The following is a 19,858-nucleotide window of genomic DNA, read 5'->3' on the forward strand; positions in this document are numbered from 1 at the left end:
CTGAGGACAAATGCAAACAAGCGAGGCTAGGGGGCTATGACCCTTCGACATATCAGTGAGTGGGCATTTGTTTTCGTGTATATATATATATATATATATATATATATATATATATGTATGTATGTATAAACTTTATTGTCTTCCAGAAATATTTTAAAGTTAATTTATGCATAGCATGCCTTAGTTTAATTGAGTTATATTTAAATATGCAATTTTATGAGATTATGAATATGCCATATAATCCTACGAGATGCACAGGTAAGTTCAGATGAGTTGTTGTTGAAATGGTTCCATTATATTGGTGTGCGTATATTCATTTAGAGCTCATCATTGCTGCACCCCGGTGTTAGTGCTTCCACCTCGGGCTAGGACCAGTCCTTCATGTGATGTTCACCTCCTGCACCGCACACTCACCTTGGATCCAAGTTTGGTGCCAGCCCTATCGTACAGGTCACATTAGGTGACTTTGACTAGTAGGTGACCTGCGATTTATCGCTAGCCTTCATGTGATCGTAGCACTAGAGCGTACATATTTACACCCAGCCCAGATTGATTCACACCTGACTTATGTTTATTATTGTTGAGATATCGTGACATGGCATGCTATTGTTGTCACTACTTTTGGTGCATGGATTTTCATTCATATACGTAGTATTATTTTCTGGAAACTATAAGGGTTTTACTGTGAGGGGTTAGTACTTTCAGAAAAGATAAATGTGTTTTTTGAAGCTTTGTTTTTGCCCACTCACACATCGATTTTTCGCCCCTTCAGGTACTAGATAGCTGTTCTTCTTGGTAGCACACGAGGATTTATGGCGGTTCTAACATTCCACTAAATTATGTAGGGTTCTTTTCTCTAGTTGTGTATTTTGTGCTCTTTTCTATACAAATGCACTTTATTATAACCTATGTTATGAATGTTTGTAATTTGGGTTTGACCATTTCCGCATACTCACTAATCTTTAGTTGAATAAGTTTTAGTTTGGTTTTAATTTGTTCACATTTTTTTTTAATTACTTCTTTTGCATTTTTGTTCTACGTCACTTTCATGTGACGGCCAGCATGCCTCAACTTTGGTCGGGGTGTGTCAATTTGGTATCAGAGCTTAGATTTGGCAATCCTGCATTCTTCGTTTGCATTATAAGCCCTAATTATTTTTTATCTAGTATGTCACAATCATGCTGCCCCGTAGAGAGCCACATGTTCCCTCTGAGTCTAGTTTTCCTGATTTTGGACAACTTGGTGAAGCTATTGCTAATACTATTCAGTCATCACTTCATCCTCCTCAAAGGACTACTTTGGAAGCAATGTCCCACTTTAAGATCAATAATTTCTTGGGCAAAGAGGGACCTGAGAAATCTGAGCTTTGGCTCGATCATGTTGAGAAAACTTTTCGGGTTATGTAGCATCAGGGAACTCTTTCAAAAGAAAGGTGGGTCGAGACAACCACTTTGTTTTTACGTTTGGAGGCTGCATCCTGGTGGACTCAAGAATCACGCCCGTTGTCTGTGCAAGATGATATGAATTTGGAGGTTTTCAAGCAGCGGTTTTAGGCCAGATTTATACCACCAGAGTACTTGGATCATAAGAGGGATGAATTCTCAAAGTTGAAGCAAGGGAAAATGTCAGCTATTGAGTATCATCGAAATTTTACTGATTTGTCTCGGTATGGTCTAGAGATTGCTGCAAATCTTTTGAAGATGCTATGACGTTTTAAGAAGGGGACTCGCAAGCGGTTACGTTCTATGGCGACTTCGACTCCCTGTTCTACATATCAAGAATTCTTCGAGGTTTTACTTCGGGTTGAAGACTCCGAGAATGCTCCAGATGATAGTGATGATGATGAGGAAAAAGGTAATGTTGGGAAAAATAATAATAATAAAGGGCAGTCATCTTATGGTCCTCGTAAAACTCATAATTTCAAGCGTAGTGGTAATAGTTCTGGTTCATCCAGTGATGGTTCAAGTTCTAATACACCGCGAAGGGGCGGCAGGTCCACAAGTGCTTCTCGTTTCCAGAATCAAAAGAATTATAGCAGTTCTGGTGCTCTACTATGTCATAGACGCAATAACCGTTAGTTTGGGAAGTGTAGAAGAGGTGTAGTGGATGTTTCACTTGTGATCAGATGGGGCATAGAGCTAACTAGTGTCCACAGAATCAGCAGAAACCTTAGCCTCATACGCTACCACCCCTAGTTCCCCTCTAGCAGATTCAGGGGCCTGGTTCCCCTCTAGGAAATTTTGGGGGTAGACTGTGTCAACCCGTCCCTATTTTCTATGTAATTTTCTCCCCGAGTGTGTAAAGTGATGTTACTACCCTAGTTGGCTAAGTGACGTGGATGTACATATGCAGTTTTAAATTATTTTCTTGTTATCGTAGTTAAATTGGCCTCGACGTCATGAGTGTGTTAGTGCAAGTTAGACTCGAATTGGAGTCGTAATGATACAAATAATTCAAGTGCGCAAACGGGTAGAATTATTTTTACGGGTGCATTAATTAATCAATGTTGGGGACACTATTTTGGATAGAGTAAGTTAGATTACATTTTTATGAAACTTTATCGCTTTTCTCGTTGTAGCGTTGACCCTTGCCTATCCTTATCCACCAATTATTTTATTTCCTATTTTCTCTAACCCAATCAAATTAGATCTTTCTCTTTCTTCTACCTAATCAGAAGCTCTCTCTATCTCCATCTCGTATCTTCCTCTTCTTCCGTCTCACACCCGAGCCACCATCACCACACTCTTACATCAAATCATCACAGATCAAACTTGCAAAGACCACCATAGTGTTCATCTTGACCTCACAAACCCAGTTGTACCACCTGATTGTCGAAGGGACGAGTTTTAACTCGCCAACTCGGAAGCTCCAATTCGGTGCACTTTACTCCGACGCGATTCCAGCGAGGTTGCAAGGTTTTAGGACGTGGGGAAGTTTCTATTCAACTCCATAGGAACCCTAGACTAAGTTTGGAGTGAAGTTGACGTCGGATCAAGCGAGTTTGAGAAGTTTCAGTTGTGGCCAAATCTTTCGAGGGATTTTCAAGCCATTTTCCGTTTGATTTTAAACTCTCAAAGGTACAAACTTGTTCTACTCCTTAAGAGCTTCAAATCCGTATAAATTTCATTGATTTTGGTTGAGAAACGACAAAGATATAAAGGTTTAAAAATTTTCCCAAAATCTGGCAAGATTTTCTAGAAACTGGCAAACCAGACGGTAGATGCTGAAGCTCACCGGAGAAGAAGACAAATGTTCCATCAAGGTTGATAGAATATTCTGACGGCATTAGGTAATGCCTTACTATTTAACGAAATATTTCATATATTCTGACAAAATATTCCTAACGTCCATGAAGGTTCCGTTGGCACATGTCGTGCATGTGCCTACATGTGGTTGCGCATATGGCCTTGGGTTAGATGGTGCGTGAGGGCGCACCCGGCCTCCGGCAACCGAGTGGTTTTCATGTGCTGGTTCGTGATTTCGAGTAGATCATTTTCGTATATTCAAACCTTCCATTTGAGCAAACTATGAGAAGTTTATCCTAGATTTTGGTTTATGTGCTATTTTAATTAATTGGAAGTAGTTGTTTCGCATATAGAGGAGACCTACCCTGCGGATGAACGCGGACAAGCGATGTTAAGGGGCTACGACCCTTCGACATATCAGTGAGTGGGCATTTGTTTTCGTGTGTGTGTGTATATATATATATAAACTTTACTATTTCCAGAAATGTTTTAAAGTTAATTTATGCATAGCATGCCTTGGTTTAATTGAGTTATATTTAAATATGCATTGTTATGAGATTGTGAATATGCCATATAATCCTACAAGAGGCACAGGTAAGTTCAGGTGAGTTATTATGTGATTGAAATGGTTGCATTATATTGGTGTGCATATATTCCTGTAGAGTTCATCATTGCTACACCCCCGTGTTAGTGCTCCCACCCTGGGCTAGGGCCGGTCCTTCATGGGATGTTCACCTCCCGCATCGCGTGCTCGCCTTGCATCCAAGTTTAGTGCCAACCCTGTCGTACAGTGACACACCCCAACCTGGAAAGTCCACTTGGACTCTGAATCGAGTTGTGCTACCCGACACCAGTAGGTTTAAAAATATTAGTGCTAAGCAAAGAATCTCGATTCCAAATCTCCATCAGACTAACAACCAGTCTGAACGGATTATCTAGACTTTCTTAATGTGTTATGTTTATCTGCTTTATAGTTGTAGCATGATCATATTTGATACTTATCTTTGCTAGAAATGCTTGTAACTATGGTTACAAAATTGTTGGTCTTTGTTGTGATACTCCAAATTGTCACATCCCGGCCCGACCCCCCACCACATCTTAAGCTCAATTCCACCATAGCACGATATTGTCCATTTTGGGCCCCGACCACTCCCTCATGGTTTGGTTTCTGGGAACTCATGAGCAACTTCTTACTAGGTCACCCATCCTGGGATTGCTCTTGTGTGAACTCGCTTAACTTTGAAGTTCCTATGGAACCCGAAGCCAGTGAGCTCCCAAATGGCCTCGTGCTAGGTAGAGATGGGAACATAATATAAGGCTTATAGGATCCACTCCCCTGGGCGATGTGGGATGTTACAATCCACCCCCCTTAGGGGCCTGACGTCCTCGTTGGCATATTTCAGGCCAGGGATTGGCTCTGATACCAAATTGTCACATCCCAGCCTAGGACCCCGCCACATCTCGGGCTTAACTGCATTGTAACACAATATTGACCACTTTGGGCCCCAACCACGCCCTCATGGTTTTGTTTCTGGGAACTCACGAGCAACTTCCTAGTAGGTCACCCATCCTGGGATTGCTCTCTCACGAACTCGCTTAACTTCGGAGTTCCTATGGGACCCGAAGCCAGTGAGCTCCAAAAAGGCCTCGTGCTAGGTAGAGATGGGAATATACATATAAGGCTTATAGGATCCACTCCCCTGGGCAATGTGGGATGTTACATATAGGTCACATCAGGTGACTCCAACTACTAGGCGACCCGCGATTTATTGCTAGCCTTCACGTGATTGTGGCACTAAAGCGTACATATTTACACCCAGCCCTGTCGTATAGCTCACACTAGGTGACTCCGACTCGTGTGCAAGCATAGACTGATGAGCAATAGGTCCAGTCGTACAAGTCACATTAGGTGACTTCGACTGGTATGATAGTTTAAATTGATTCACACCTAACTTTCATTTATTATTGTTGAGATATCGTGACATGGCATGCTATTGTTGTCACTACTTTTGGTGCATAGATTTTCATTCATATACATAGTATTATTTTCTGGCCACTATACAGGTTTTATAGTGAGGGGTTAGTACTTTCAGAAAAGATAAATGTGTTTTCTAAAGCTTTGTTTTTGCCCACTCACCCTTCGATTTTTCGCCCTTCTAGGTACTAGATAACTGTTCTTGTTGGTGGCACACGAGGATTTACGGCGGTTCTGGTATTCCACTAAATGATGTAGGGTTTTTTTTCTCTAGTTCTGTATTTTGTGCTCTTTTATGTACGACTACACTTTTTTATAACCTATGCTCTGAATGTTTGTAATTTGGGCTTGACCACTTCCGCATGCTCACTTATCTTTAGTTGAATAAGTTTTAGTTTGGTTTTAATTTGTTCACATTTTTTTTAATTACTTCTTTTGCACTTTTGGGCTACGTCGCTTTCACGTGACGGCCAACACGCCTAAACTCCGCTCAGGGTGTGTCACAACGACCCATTGATTTTAGTCATTTGATGTAGAAAAGAGTCTTTGGGCTCTAGTTGTCCCGCCAACAAGCTACCAGTAGTTGGGACCAAGGTTCTAAAAGGCGTTAGGCACTAGTCAGGTGGCGGGTAGGGGCCTAGTGCCTAGGCCATGGCTTAGGTTGTTTTTCTAACTTTAATTAAATTTATTATATAAGACATAATAAAAGTCTACTTCTATTTTGATTTCAAAAAGACTCATGCAACGTTTGACACACCCTGATTCGAAAAGTCCACTAGGACTCCGAATCAAGCTGTGCTGGGCGACACCCGGAAGGTGACGAAGCCATATAATGTGATGATGTGTAAAGTGTGAATAAATTTAAACTTAAAAGTGCCTATATACACAACTACGCGGTGAGCAGGTATGGATCCATTCACACATGATACAGAGCATAAAACAAGTACAGTAAACAAAGATAATAATTATACCATCAATATATGGCACCAGAACTGGGAGTGCCACATGTCCTCGTTGATACAGAACCATGCTACTAGAACCTGGAGGGGTGTAAAAAATAAAAAGTGTGAGTGCTCAAAACAAAGATTTTCAAAATCATTTACATTATCAAAGGTAGTAACCCCTCACCGTAAAGCTCGAATAGTTTCCAGCAAATCATACTACGTAGAAGTATGAAATCAAAAGTATACTAACAGTAAACTCAGAAGTATAATACTACTCAGCCTCTCATTAGCAATATAAATAATCATGTGCTTAATAAACCATATTAGCACGCAAGCCAGAGTCACCTATATTGACCTGTATAACTTATTCATATCTCATCACATATCTCATCAATCATGGCTAGCATATAAGTCGGAGTTACCTATAGTGACCTGTACGACTTATTCATATCTCATCGATCATGGCTAGCATATAAGTCAGAGTTACCATATAAGTCAGAGTCACCTATAGTGACCTATATGACTTATTCATATCTCATCACATATCTCATCAATCATGGCTAACATATAAGTCGAAGTCACCTATAGTGACATGTACGACTTATTCATATCTTAGTAATATGTCAGCTGGATCCATCTCTTGTGGTCTGTACGGCTGAACCTATAGCTCATCACATATCCCTGCACACGAGTTGGAAACCACGTATAGTGGTTTGTACGATAGGCTGGGTGTAAATAAATATGCTCTAGTGCCACGATCACGTGAAGGCTGTACGAAGTATCACAAGTCACCTACGAGTTGGAACCACCTATAGTGGTCTGTACAACAGGTTGGCACCTACCTTGGATTCAAGGTGAGCGTATGGTGTGGGAGGTGAACGATCACGTGAAGGCTAGGCCCTGGCCATGGGCGGGAACACTAACACTGAGGTGTAGGTTTACGAGCTCTAATATATCTCAACACAATCGTACTCACTACCATCATTATCATCAAAGTGTACTTACCTGAATCTCACCTGAGCGTCAACAGCGTCAATTGGCACTTCAAAGCATTCACAATAATTAGATTCAGGTAATATAAATATGAATATGCCATGACACAATTTAAACCCAAACATTTCATAGTGTTCCCAATATATAAAATATAACATAGCGTGAAATGCATAATCTGTAACACCCCACTTCCAAACTACTTAGTTTTGGGAATACTTATTGGTGACAAGCTCAACTAAACACTAGTTAAATTAACTATCACTACTTACGTTTCCTTACTTCAATTTCTCGATTCTTCATACATTGATTTATAACCAACATTTAACCACCAAGACATAAGGTTAAATCTCATGTTTTTCACCAGATTCCTTCACATTGCTCATTTTCCCAAACAAAACTTTTGTCTCGATTATTTAATCTCACTTATTGTATGGCTCCATCTAACGTCTCGTTAGACTGCCTACGTACCCTAAACAGGGATCAAGCTATTCGTAGTTCACAATAATTACTTCAAAGCATTCACAATAATTATAAGCAATAATCAATTTATAAACGTTTGTGGAATTTTCAATCACACACACATGCACACACACACACACACACACACACGATAGGAAGGAAAAGACCCACTCACCTGAGGTCCGCGCTACGACTCCCTAGCACGCGTATCTAGACATCATGAACCAATGTTGCCTAGAATAATTATCAAATCACGTCTCAGAGTTCTTACCAATAGAATACATAATTTACATAAAACACATCCCTACGTAATTCACTTTGGAAGATCAACACCACGGATTTCCAATTCGTTACTTCCAAAGATTCACATTATGTTCCTAGAACCACGTCCTAAGGTTTCATTATGATTCAACGGTCGGATCTCCGTCAATTGCCACAACCAAGTGGCGGTCAACATTTTATTTTATGAACTTACAAATCCAATTTGGGAAGATCCGTATGTGGGATTCCCAATTGGTAAGTTCCTACAATCTTCAAATATTACGTACTACAATGTAACAAAGTTTGGTGACGATCCAACGGTCGAATCGTCGATTCACATAAATAAATGTTAATGTATCGTAGAGAATTTAGGTTCCAATGATCACCCTACGTCATTCAAATATCAAAACTGAATTCAAGACATTTAATATAGCCTACAAATAGCATTGGCGGCCCACTGACCACGCGTCGCCACCTGTGGCGGTCAGCCGCCCCGGCTCGCCGTAAAATTTAACTATTTCCAAAAATTACCAAAATTTACAGGAATGAAGATCTCAATGAGTAGCGTAACTTTCATACCTATGACCAAGGCTAATTTGGCCAGTAAGAGCTTCAATTTTACATAAATCCGTCGGAAACCCTAAAGAGGGTGTGCTTCGATTCGACCTCCATGCTCACTCCAATGCCTCCACAAGTGTATGGGCTTTGTTCCTAAGGTTGAGGGGAGTCTATTTGTGGTGGTAATGGGAGGAGGTAGGTTCAAATCATGGCGGAATGAAACCCAACCCGTGCGCCCCTTTTTGCACGGTTTTACCCAAAATTCACCAACTTTCACCCAATTTTCACATGAAAATGGAAGAGGGATCGGTTGGCCTCGAGGTAAGGGTCATTTTGACACTAACCTTGTCGTCCAAGGTGGCCGGAGATGGGAGAATTCATCGGGTCGGGTCACGGGTTGAGGGAAACCCGATTTCCCCCTTTTTCTTTTCTCCTCCTTTCTCTTCCTTGCTCTCCTCTCTGGTTGGTCCCTCACTTCTCTTCACTTTCTGATTGGGCAGCAACCCTTCCCTTCTCCTCCTTTCTTCTCCCACATTCCTTTTTCTTTTTCTTCTCCTTTTCCGTCACACACACACACACACACACCCTCCTAATTTAGCATACATTCATATAATATAAATAGAATAGTTATTTCTTCAAAATACTTTCGGTTCGTAAGTACAAATTCACTTATGCTTGCGCTTACTCGTTCATATCATCGAGTACTTCAGGAATACGCTAAAAGAATATTTAGTACGTCTCACAACACGTGGGTCAATGAAAGTCAAAACCTTCGCCTCTAGGGCATTCTTGTAAATTCACGGTTTTAAAATAAAATAAAAACTTAAAATTTAGAACGGGTTGTCACAATGTTGCCCAACATTGCCCTTCATCTAACAAAAGACTCATGCAACGTTACTCCTATTTCGATTTCAGAAAGTTTTAGTAACCAATTTCAACAAGAATAAATTATAATTTTTATCCATTCCAACTTCTCCTCAATACAATTTTTTCTTATTTTAATTCTTCATATTTTAATTACGATTAGCAAACGAACCATGAAGTTTGAATTGAGGAGTGTCTACATGTAAATGCTGGTGACTTTCTTGGATGTTGCCATGTGAGTCATGTGACGTTATTGGAAATTTACATGCCATTATTGGAAATATAATTACCGTGCCATTTTGGAAAATTTAAATGACATTTGGCACGGCTTAGTTTTATCCTCGATACGCTTCCGTAATACTCACGATATAAACACCGCTTACGTTCTCCTCCTTCTCAGTTCTCACAAATCTATCATTCGACTTCTGCACCTATCTCTCTCCTTCCTCTCTCTAAAAATTTGATTTTCGCTAAGCGGGTTTTTGAATTCGTCTGCGAGAATGAGGATAAGCAACAACCTGGTGGGTCTCCTCAACTTCATAACGTTCCTGCTGTCGATTCCGATCGTGGTGGCCGGAGTATGGCTGAGCAAGCAAGGCAGTACCGAGTGCGAGAAGTTCCTAGACAAGCCCATCATCATCCTCGGCGGATTCCTCATGCTGGTGTCGCTGGCCGGCCTAATTGGCGCCTGCTGCCGCGTCTCGTGGCTGCTGTGGGTCTACCTCCTCGTCATGTTCCTCCTCATCGTGGTCCTCTTCGCCGTCACCATCTTCGCCTTCGCCGTCACCAACAAAGGCGCCGGAAAAGTACTTTCCGGGAAAGGGTACAAGGAGTACAGGCTCGGGGACTACTCGCAGTGGCTGCAGAAGAGGGTTAACAGCACCAAGAACTGGAACAAGATCAAGAGCTGTCTCATTGACAGCAAGGTCTGCTCTAGTTTCAAGGACAAGTATGCCAATGAAACACTCCAGGCCTTCTATTCTGAGAACCTGTCAGCGCTTCAGGTATCATATTTTCTTCAATTTTCTTTTGGGGATTTTTTTTATTTTAACTTTGCTTAATCCTTGTCCCGAGATCCGAAATTTTGTTCATGTTTTTGGGTTTGAATTGTGGTTTATGAGTGTCTGGGATGAACTAATTTCTCAGATTTTATTTGGGTTTTTGCTACTTATTATTCTCATCTGTGTGATAATTTTTTTGAGATCTGAATTGTATGTTAAAGAAAAGATGTGGGATGATAATATCAAATTAATTTGAATCGGGTTGAAAGTTGTTTCAACTTGTTTTGATTATGTTTACTCTGTGTTGCATGGTGGCATTGGAGTCTGACTTTTTGTTGGACCAAGTAATTTGGAGATACTTAATTGTGTTTGTATGTAATGACTTATGAAAAGTTAAAAGGCCGTATTCTTTGAAGCTTTCAACTTGATGGACAAAAAGGCTGTATTCTTTATTTCTTTATCCCTTCAGTCTGCAACTTTTGTATGCTTTGCAAATTCCCCCTTTTCAAATTAAAGTCAATTATATATACAAACTTTATACTTGAAAATTGCTCGTAATTGTACAAATGATGCTTAAAGAGAAACCAAATCCCATCCTACAGACCATATTAATAGTCATTTTTGTGGTTGTGCAGCTGTCTCTGTTCTTGTTTGGTGTAAATTCCGGCGATGGGGCTGCCTCCGTTAAAGTCCCATTGCTATGCTTTATGTTCGAGTCTCGTTATGCTTTACATTACTGGTTTCCGGTTGCACTTTTGATTAGATTCCTGTGTGGCAAATTATTGTCCAGAAATTGATTGTGCTTGGCGAATAATGATGTTATTTCATGGCTTTGGTTTTTTTGTTTTTAGCAATTCGGTAGTTGTGCCTAATCGTGCATATTCGGTAGCATCCTGCTTTTTTTGAAAGTGCATATAGTTGGTGTCGTGAAAGAAATTAAGAATCCCTTTCGGAAATAAGCTGTGCATCCACATCCACATTCACATTCACATCCACATGTGTATTTATACGTTCGTGTATTATGAGCCATATTGACATGTTAAGAAAGTTAAATCCGTTAATTGTGCTTTAAACAATGCCTTTTGAGATTACCTTTTCACTGTAGTAAATTTTCCTTCATTAAAACGGGCTAAGGACTAATACAGATCCTTAGTAGAAATTGCTCTGAAAGGTTATTCTTATCTTTGAGGTTTTTTTTTTTTTTAGTTTTGTAGATATGTATATGTTGAAACATGTATACCCAAGTAAAACGGAACTGCCTGTGGTTGTGCGGCGCTGTGTGTAGTTTAGATTGCATTGTGTGTAGTTATTTCGTTTGCCATCTTCTCGAATATAACAGGTCTTCTAATGTGTTTACTTTACCTATGTGCAGGCCGGTTGCTGTAAGCCATCAGATGATTGTGGATTTACTTACGAAGGCCCCATCTCCTGGACCAGCAACGGTACTACCGTTTCCTCCAACCCTGACTGCAGTGCGTGGCAGAATAATGAGAAGGTTCTGTGCTTCAACTGTCAGTCGTGCAAGGCTGGACTGCTGGACAACATAAAAAGTAATTGGAAGAAGACGGCGATTGTCAACATTGTCTTCCTCATCTTCCTGATTGTGGTGTATTCAGTTGGATGCTGCGCGTTTAGGAACAGCAGGAGGGACAATGAATATTGGAAACAGTAAGCGACGCTGGGGTTCCATCGGATCTTGACATGTATGTAGAGAATAGTTTGGCACTAGCTCTTATTACTGGAACATACGTCGGTCTTATTCCCTAGTTATTGATATAAATCTCGTATATAGTCTTTGATCACATTTGGTTTAAGAATACAACGTTGTTCAGCTGCTACTTTGATGTTTTTTCAGCTCCTATGTGAATTTGTTTGTTTTAATTGGTCGTTTTATCGTACGTTTGGCATTTGTTCACTGAGTAGTGGTGATAACTATTATTCAAGAAATACTTGTTATGGCATGTGGAGGGTTACGTGTTTTATTCTGTTCTATAGAAAACGATATTTTATTTCAGTAACTACGAACTTGTGGGACAATTGGAGATGAGAGAATTTGGGGGTGGTTAAAAAAGCTTACGCTTTACAGCGACAAGAGAAAATGCAACTCCAACAACAAAGTCTTATCCTACTAAGTAGGGTAGGTTATATTACGTCACTACGCTCGGTTTTGTGTCATGTATTTTGTCATATCTAAGTAGTTCAAGTTTTTTCTTAGAGTCTCTTTCCAATCCTTCATAGGTCTTCTTCTATTCCTTTGGCCTTGGGTCTCTATTTCGTAATCACATCTTCCAACCTCAGCGTCTATAGGTCTTCGGAGTATTGGATATTTCAGCTTTGTAATCGAATTTTTTTTAACTAAAAATACAAAAATTAAGATTTAACATCCAAAATGCTCAAAATATCTTTAATTATACTATACTGTGGAGCACCACAGAATTTGTTTGGGTTTGATTTGATATTAAAGGACCACTAATCCACTAATGTATAATTTGATTTGTTGTTCTTGGTTCAAGTTTCAACATCCAAACAGTAGTGGGGAACCAAACCTAATCATACATGTTTGGAATTACATATCACCTCACTAGTTATAATTCCACTTGAGCACGCATTTGACTCTACATGCATACTGTTTCAGCAATGTTCCATTCCCCCACGGATTTTCTGGTTGAGAGCCAGCAGAGACAAGATCCACAAAAACATTGCAGCACAGATTATCTAATTTTTTAGGATTAAGAGCATCTGCAAGACACCAGTTCAACTCATTTTTCTTACCTATTTGACCTAAAAGATGTATAACCTTGCACCATATGTAGGAAATATAGGAGATCCGGATGCTACGTCTTCTACAATAAATTACATAAGATAAATATTAGTAAATATCGTTCCACATTAAAATAACAAAATAGATAAAAATAATCTAATAACAACAAAATACATATCTTTTGTAAGGTAAAAATGCTCTTGGTCGATGCTTGACTAGAACAAGATTCAGGTTAAGGAGTGTAAGTTCACTGTCCTTAAGAGTAGACTTCGCAATTCTGTATAATTTGTCACTTTGGAAGTGCATGAAAAAAGAATATATGATGATGACGGTGTTCATAATCGAAGATCCGGGCACATTTATTGATGTGTATTTACAACTATTGGTCGATGAACTAAAAGAATTATGGGAAAACAGTGTTCCCACGTACGATAAATCTACCAGGAAGATGTTCACTTTGAGAGCAGCCATGATGTGGACTATAAACGATTTTCCTGCGTACGCTATGATGTCTAGGTGGAGCACTAAGGGCTATTACGCATGCCCAATTTGCAAAAAGGACATAACGTCTAGTTGGCATGCAGGAAAAGTTTGTTACCTAAGACATCCTAGATGGTTGCCGTGGGACCACGAGTGGTGTCAGAACAAGATAGTCTTCTTCAATGGCATAGTGCTTTGGCCAAGACCTAGAGAATGGTCCGGAGATAAAATTTTACCTCAGGTGAATCGGTTTGATTTTGCTCCATTGGGAAAATTTGTAAATAAGGCAAGACCAGACACACATCTAAACTGGACACACAAGACAAGGTTGGTTGAGCTCCCGTACTGGTCCAAATTACAATTGAGACACAATATCGATGTAATGCATGTTAAGAAAAATGTGTTTGATACACTAGTCAGAACTATACTAGACATCGAAGGAAAAACAAAAGACACAATAAAAGCTTAGATCGATCTGGAAAAAATGGGCATTAGGTGAGATTTATGGATGACAAGGGATGGAGACATAGCCAGAAAGAAGCTTGCATTGTTTTCGGTGAAACCAGAAAAGAGGAAAGAGTTTTTGCAATTTCTATCTTTTATAAAGTTTCCAGATAGGTATGCTTCAAACATTGGCCATTGTGCAAACGTGGATGGAGGCAAATTTTTCGGCCTCAAGAGTCATGATTGTCATGTCATACTTCAACGTCTTCTCCTAGTGGGAATTCGACACCTCTTGCCCGAAGACGTGGTGAAGTCGATTATGTTGTTGGCGAGATATTTTTCTCAATTAACTGCAAGATCTTTGCGCAAGTCCGATGTTAAACAGTTGTGCGACGATATTATTGAAGTGTTATGCAAGTTTGAAAAAATATTTCCTCCAGCTTTCTTTGCAAGCATGATCCATGTGATGATTCACTTGCCGGATAAGGCACTTCTAGCTGGACTTGTCAACTATCGATGGATGTATCCAATAAAAAGGTATATAATCGCCATAAATACTTTAGTTCATGATGTATGTACAATTTGACTAATTTTTTATGATATTTTGTTTATTGATGCGGACTACTGGGTGAATTAAAAAAGAATGTACGGAACAGGGCAAAGCCCGAAGGATCAATCGTGGAGGCATGGGTCGGATTTGAGTCACTTACGTGTTGTGCAATGTACCTACAAGGCGTTGACTCTACATTAAACCGACAGCAATACAATAATGACAATGGTGTGAAAAGTGAAAAACTTTATGTTTTTGCCCAAATTGCACGACTCTTTAGCAAGCCAATCACAGGGGAGTCGTTTGACAAAATGGACATGGAGGTAGCACGTTAGTTTGTACTTAACAATTGTGACGAGACAATTACCTACCTAGATGAGCATGAAGACTTGATGAAGCGGGAACATACTTCACATTCATATGCCAAAAAGCATCGTTAATTGTTTCCCCGATGGTTTCGTAAAAAAGTAAGTTGTTCGTGTTTTGGGTTATTTGCATAATTGTAAATGTTAAACTAACATGACAACTTTTTCTCATTTATTTAGGTGAAGAAATTGAAGGAAATGAATTCGCTCGCTTACACTGAAGAATTGTACAACTTCGCGATTAGGCCCCGAAGCGCAGAATTGTACTCCAGTTGTCATGTAAATGGCATCAAGTTTTTGGCGGCTGATCACGATGACAAGCTTTGTACACAAAATAGTGGGTACATGTCCCGGGTGTGGGCAACATGATAGGAGCATATTTAGGCGACTTAGCTAGCTTATTCTTGTGCATTTGTGCTATTATTTCTTAGTTAATGTCGTATTACAACTCATTTTCGTGTGTTTGTAGGTCCAAAGGGTTAAAGTACCAAGAAAGTGCATTTTGGCGCATTTTGGTGCATTTTGGAGCAGTTTTGGGCACTATGTGGATAGCTTGTATATGGGCTAACATAGATGGACGAATTTGGAGTTCAAGAGGCTAGAAATATGATAAGAAGATGAAGAAATTAAACTCAAGACAAAGTGGATAAGGAATCAGCTCAAAAGAGGAAACATTATCCAAAACCTTATCTAACCTTATCTAACCTTATCTAACCTTATCATATCTTATCCTAACCTAATCTTGTTCCACCTTAATCCTAGCTGCAAGTGGACCTAAAAACCTAATTTCTAGAAGCCTTATCTGACCCTAAAAGGGTGCCACACCCTTACCCCTTTTATTTCTTTTAGAAAACCCAAAATCAGCCACAAAACACCTAGTTTCTAGAAGGCCCAATTTTGGACGAATTTCCTAAACCTAATTCTCTTTGGATTCTGATTTCTAAGGCCTAATCCCTTTTGGATTTGGGTTACACAAGCCTATTATGAAACTAATTGGGCCAAACCCCTTCCTAGGTGGATTTGATCACCTATGGCCGAATTCTAGGGCCCTAGTCCATAAAATCTGTTAAGCCTAACCCTAATCTACTTAACCCTAGGACTATATAAACATATTTTCCGGCATAAATTCGTACACCCCCTTATGCTATTCAGAAACCCTTGTGCCGCAACCTCCATTCTCCATTCTCAACCTCCATACATCTCCCTACACATCCATACACATCTGCCGCACCCTTCCCACCATAATCAACCATCCTCCATCCCTCCAAGCGAGGAAACACCATCCAAAACCCCCAATTCCATCACCCACACTTTGTGCCGCAGCAAGGAGGAGGAAGAGGAGCCAATCTGTGCATCGAATCCATCTTGGAATTGCTGAACGTTTAGGTGTAATCTTTCTTATGATTTCAATGTTTAAATTCAATACTTTTTGTTGTGCAAGCATGAGGAACTAATCCCCTTTTGGCTAAGGGGGAATTTCGAAACCATGGTTATATTTGCATGATGATTTGATTACTTTCAGTTGCGATGATGAATTCAATTTGCTTATCTGTTTTAATTAAAACTTGTTTATGTATATGAATTGAGAGTGCACACTTAATTTGCATGCATAAATATGATGCTAGGGTATAAGGAAACTTCACCTAATCGTTGGGAACTTATATTCATGAGTAGTTAAGATTGTTGGTCACTATTATGTTAAGTAAATTCTTGGCATAAGTATCATGCGCTTTTAGAGTTACGAATTCCTCGTCAACACCTATGATTTCCATATAACCTAATGATCTTTGATTGTCTTTCTTTTATGCTCTTTCATATAGAAAACTTTTAAGGAATAATTTGATTGCAATGCGCTAATTCCATTCAATTCAATGACCTAAGGGAAATCTGAGAGTTAATTTAAGCGTACCTAATTAACTTGGGGTGTTGAGGTTCATAATTCATCGAATAAGCAACTGAAGATTGTGTTGTATGCAAGTATGCCATGTGTGGAGAAAAACCTCCTAGCCATCTCACCATCCACTTGATTCTATCAATTTTGTCCAAATCTACCTAGTTTAATTTCTTGTTTTGTTTTGTTTATTTTCGTCCAAAACCAAATCCCCAATTGTCTTAGAGTGTCTAATTGGTTCAAATATGTTTTAGATTGTGTTTTTAAGAGTTTTGAGTCAAGTTAGAACCAATTTTCGTCCAAGTTTGTGTTTAGGCTCAAAACTGCCCAGTTTGTGTTTTTAGGCAGTTTTGAGTGTTTTTAGGTTATTTTGAGTCTTATGAACTTGTTTGAGTCTTTTTAAGTGAGTTAAGTGTTTCAAAAGGTCAGTTTTATTTATTTGAGTCAGTTTAGAGTGTTTGGCAATCCCTCCTAATCCCCGGTGTAAGAACGATCCCTACTTAATTTTATATGCTACAATTGTCAAAAGAGGGTTAATTTGTGTGTTAAGTTAATTTACGCATCACAACATTGTAGACATTGATTTCTATGGAAACTGGCAAGTGTTGTGCAATTGCTTTTCAAAGACCGGTGTCAAGTTATCCTATTTAAGTGTCACTAGTTTGATACAAACCCACGTTAGGTTGGAGGTGTTAAGCAAGACGATGATTTGTTATCGGTCAACACTAACAGATGTTGGTATAACGACGACCCCTACATTTTGGCAGCGATGGCTAAACAAATTTTCTATATAGATGACCCTAGGGACGAGAGGGGATGGAAAGTAGTTTAGAAGATTGAGCACAGAGGGATGTATGATATTTCGGACCAAGATCCTGCTGCGGATGACAATTATGGTGAGGTTGCTGACCAACAATTCAAGACTTCAACGGCACCTGGTGCAGATACAATACGGGATATGAGTATTGTACAAGAACTGTATCAGGTAGCTAGAGGTCCTAAAATCGAAATGCCGATAAACTCCATTATGATTGACCTTGGGGATCTATCGTGATACAATGCACCTAAGCGCGCGAACGACGATGTTGAAGTGCCTCAGATGAGGAGGAATGGGAATCTGAATCTGACGATAGTGTTGATATTTATTCTAGTTCAAATGAGAATTAATGAAAAATTGTGATGTAAATGTAATGATATGTATTGAATGGTATTTTGTATACAAACAAAAGTTTCCTTTAAAATTTGGAACAAAATTAATTTAAAAAAAATTATTTATTTATTCAAATGAATAAATAAATAAAATTTACAGATATGCGTGACGACTTTTTATAAATGTTTGTTGCGCAAATATTAAAAAATTTGTTTTTTGTTTTAAGTTGGTGGTGCAACGAAGGTTTAAACACTTTCATTGCGCAAACATGTAAAAATTTGATTTTTTTGCCAAAATTGGGCGCGTTTTTGTTTCGGCGCCTTTACTCTCTCTCTCTCTACCTCAAACTCACTCAAGCTCTCTCTTGATTCTGTCTAATTCAAGCTCCTCTCTCTGGATTCTCTCAAGCTCCTCTATCCCTCTCTCTCACTTTCTCTATCTCAGACTCACTATCTCAAGCTCCTCTCTCCCTCTCTCGCAGTCTCTCTGTCTCTCTGTCTCCCTGTCACTCTGACCACACCCTCTCCCCGCCGCTGCAACATTACTAGGTAAGCACCCAATATCCCTTAATTCAATTATTTATAAGTGCAAATTTCTCAATTTTTTTGTTCAATTGTTCTAATTATAACATTTAGGGATTTAAGGTTGGAATTGAGAATCTTGCGTTTGGGATTTAGGGTTGGAATTGGGTTGGAATTGGTAATTGTGGTTGTAGTGTCAAGGATTTTTGAGGTGTTTGCTATCCTCATATAAGGCCTTACCATCTGCATACACGTTGGATTACGAAGTGTTTATGATGTAGGACAATGTTGATAACTCTACTCTTAGCAGATGAAGACCCGAGAAGATCGAAGAATTCAAGAAGCTTGAGAAAGAGAGGTTTTAGAGAGAGAAAGAAGATAAGCAGCGGAAAGAAAGAAGAACAAACTGAATTGAATGAATTGTAAACGTTTGTGCAGTAGCTTTTATAACACTCCATTCCTAACTAATTTGCCTATGTGGCACTCCTCTACACCTCTCCTTATTACATCCTAACCAATCAATATTCAACACTTATACTTTCGTTATTACCCCCTTCAATCACAGCCAGGAACACTGAGGCTGAGATTGATGCAGTGCTTAACAAACACAGGACTGTGAAGTCCTTTAGTAAAAATGTCTGCAACTTGATTGTCTGTGGAAATATAGTGAACCACGATATCTTTCTTCTGCACCCGTTCACGAACAAAATGATAATCAATATCAAGATGTTTAATTCTGGAATGGAAGACAGGATTTGTGCTAAGGGACAATGTTGAGATACTATCACAGTGTAAATCAGGAGGAGCAGGTAAGAACTGATGGAGATCTTTCATTAGGGACCGTATCCAACACACATCAGCTGCACAATTAGCTAGAGTTTTATACTCAGCTTCTGTTGAGCTTCGAGACATAGACGATTGCTTCTTGGATTGCCACGAAATAGGATTGGAACCAAGGAAGACTACATAACCAGTGACTGACCTCCTGGTGTTGATATCAGAAGCCTAATCAGCATCGGAATAGGCAGAAATGTGAATATCAATACCTGAATGATAGGTAATTCCACACTGTAGTGTCCCTTGAAGATATCTGAGTATCCGTTTTACGAGGAACATGTGTGCATCAGTTGGAGTTGTCATATATTGACACACAACATTGACAGAATGAGCAATATCAGGCCTAGTGAAGGTCAAATATTGAAGTCCTCCAACAATACTTCGATAGACACTTGGATCAGACAAAGGTTGACCCGCAGATAAAAGTAACTGAGTATGAGGCTTTGAAGGTGTTAGTGCAGGCCTACAATTCTCTATTCTTGCTCTTTTTATAAGCTCTTGTGCATATTTGGTCTGACTAATAAACATATCTCCATTGCCTTTATACTGAATATGCAGC

The 19,858-nt window shown here is 39.4% G+C and overlaps 1 protein-coding gene and 1 pseudogene across 1 annotated transcript; both read left to right on the forward strand.

The window, feature by feature from the left end:
- Nucleotides 1-1,178: 1,178 nt before the first annotated feature.
- LOC148690183 (uncharacterized) lies at nt 1,179-2,195 on the forward strand (annotated as a pseudogene).
- A 7,427-nt stretch (nt 2,196-9,622) lies between these two features.
- Nucleotides 9,623-12,181, forward strand: LOC137730948 (tetraspanin-8). The gene is made up of 2 exons (XM_068469967.2): nt 9,623-10,303; nt 11,673-12,181. Exons 1-2 carry the CDS (start codon nt 9,800-9,802, stop codon nt 11,970-11,972), a joined length of 804 nt encoding a protein of 267 aa, XP_068326068.1. The 5' UTR covers nt 9,623-9,799; the 3' UTR covers nt 11,973-12,181.
- Nucleotides 12,182-19,858: the final 7,677 nt, after the last annotated feature.

This window comes from Pyrus communis, chromosome 16, assembly GCF_041283825.1.
Source record: "Pyrus communis isolate YQ-2024b chromosome 16, ASM4128382v1, whole genome shotgun sequence".
Lineage (NCBI taxonomy): Eukaryota > Viridiplantae > Streptophyta > Magnoliopsida > Rosales > Rosaceae > Pyrus > Pyrus communis.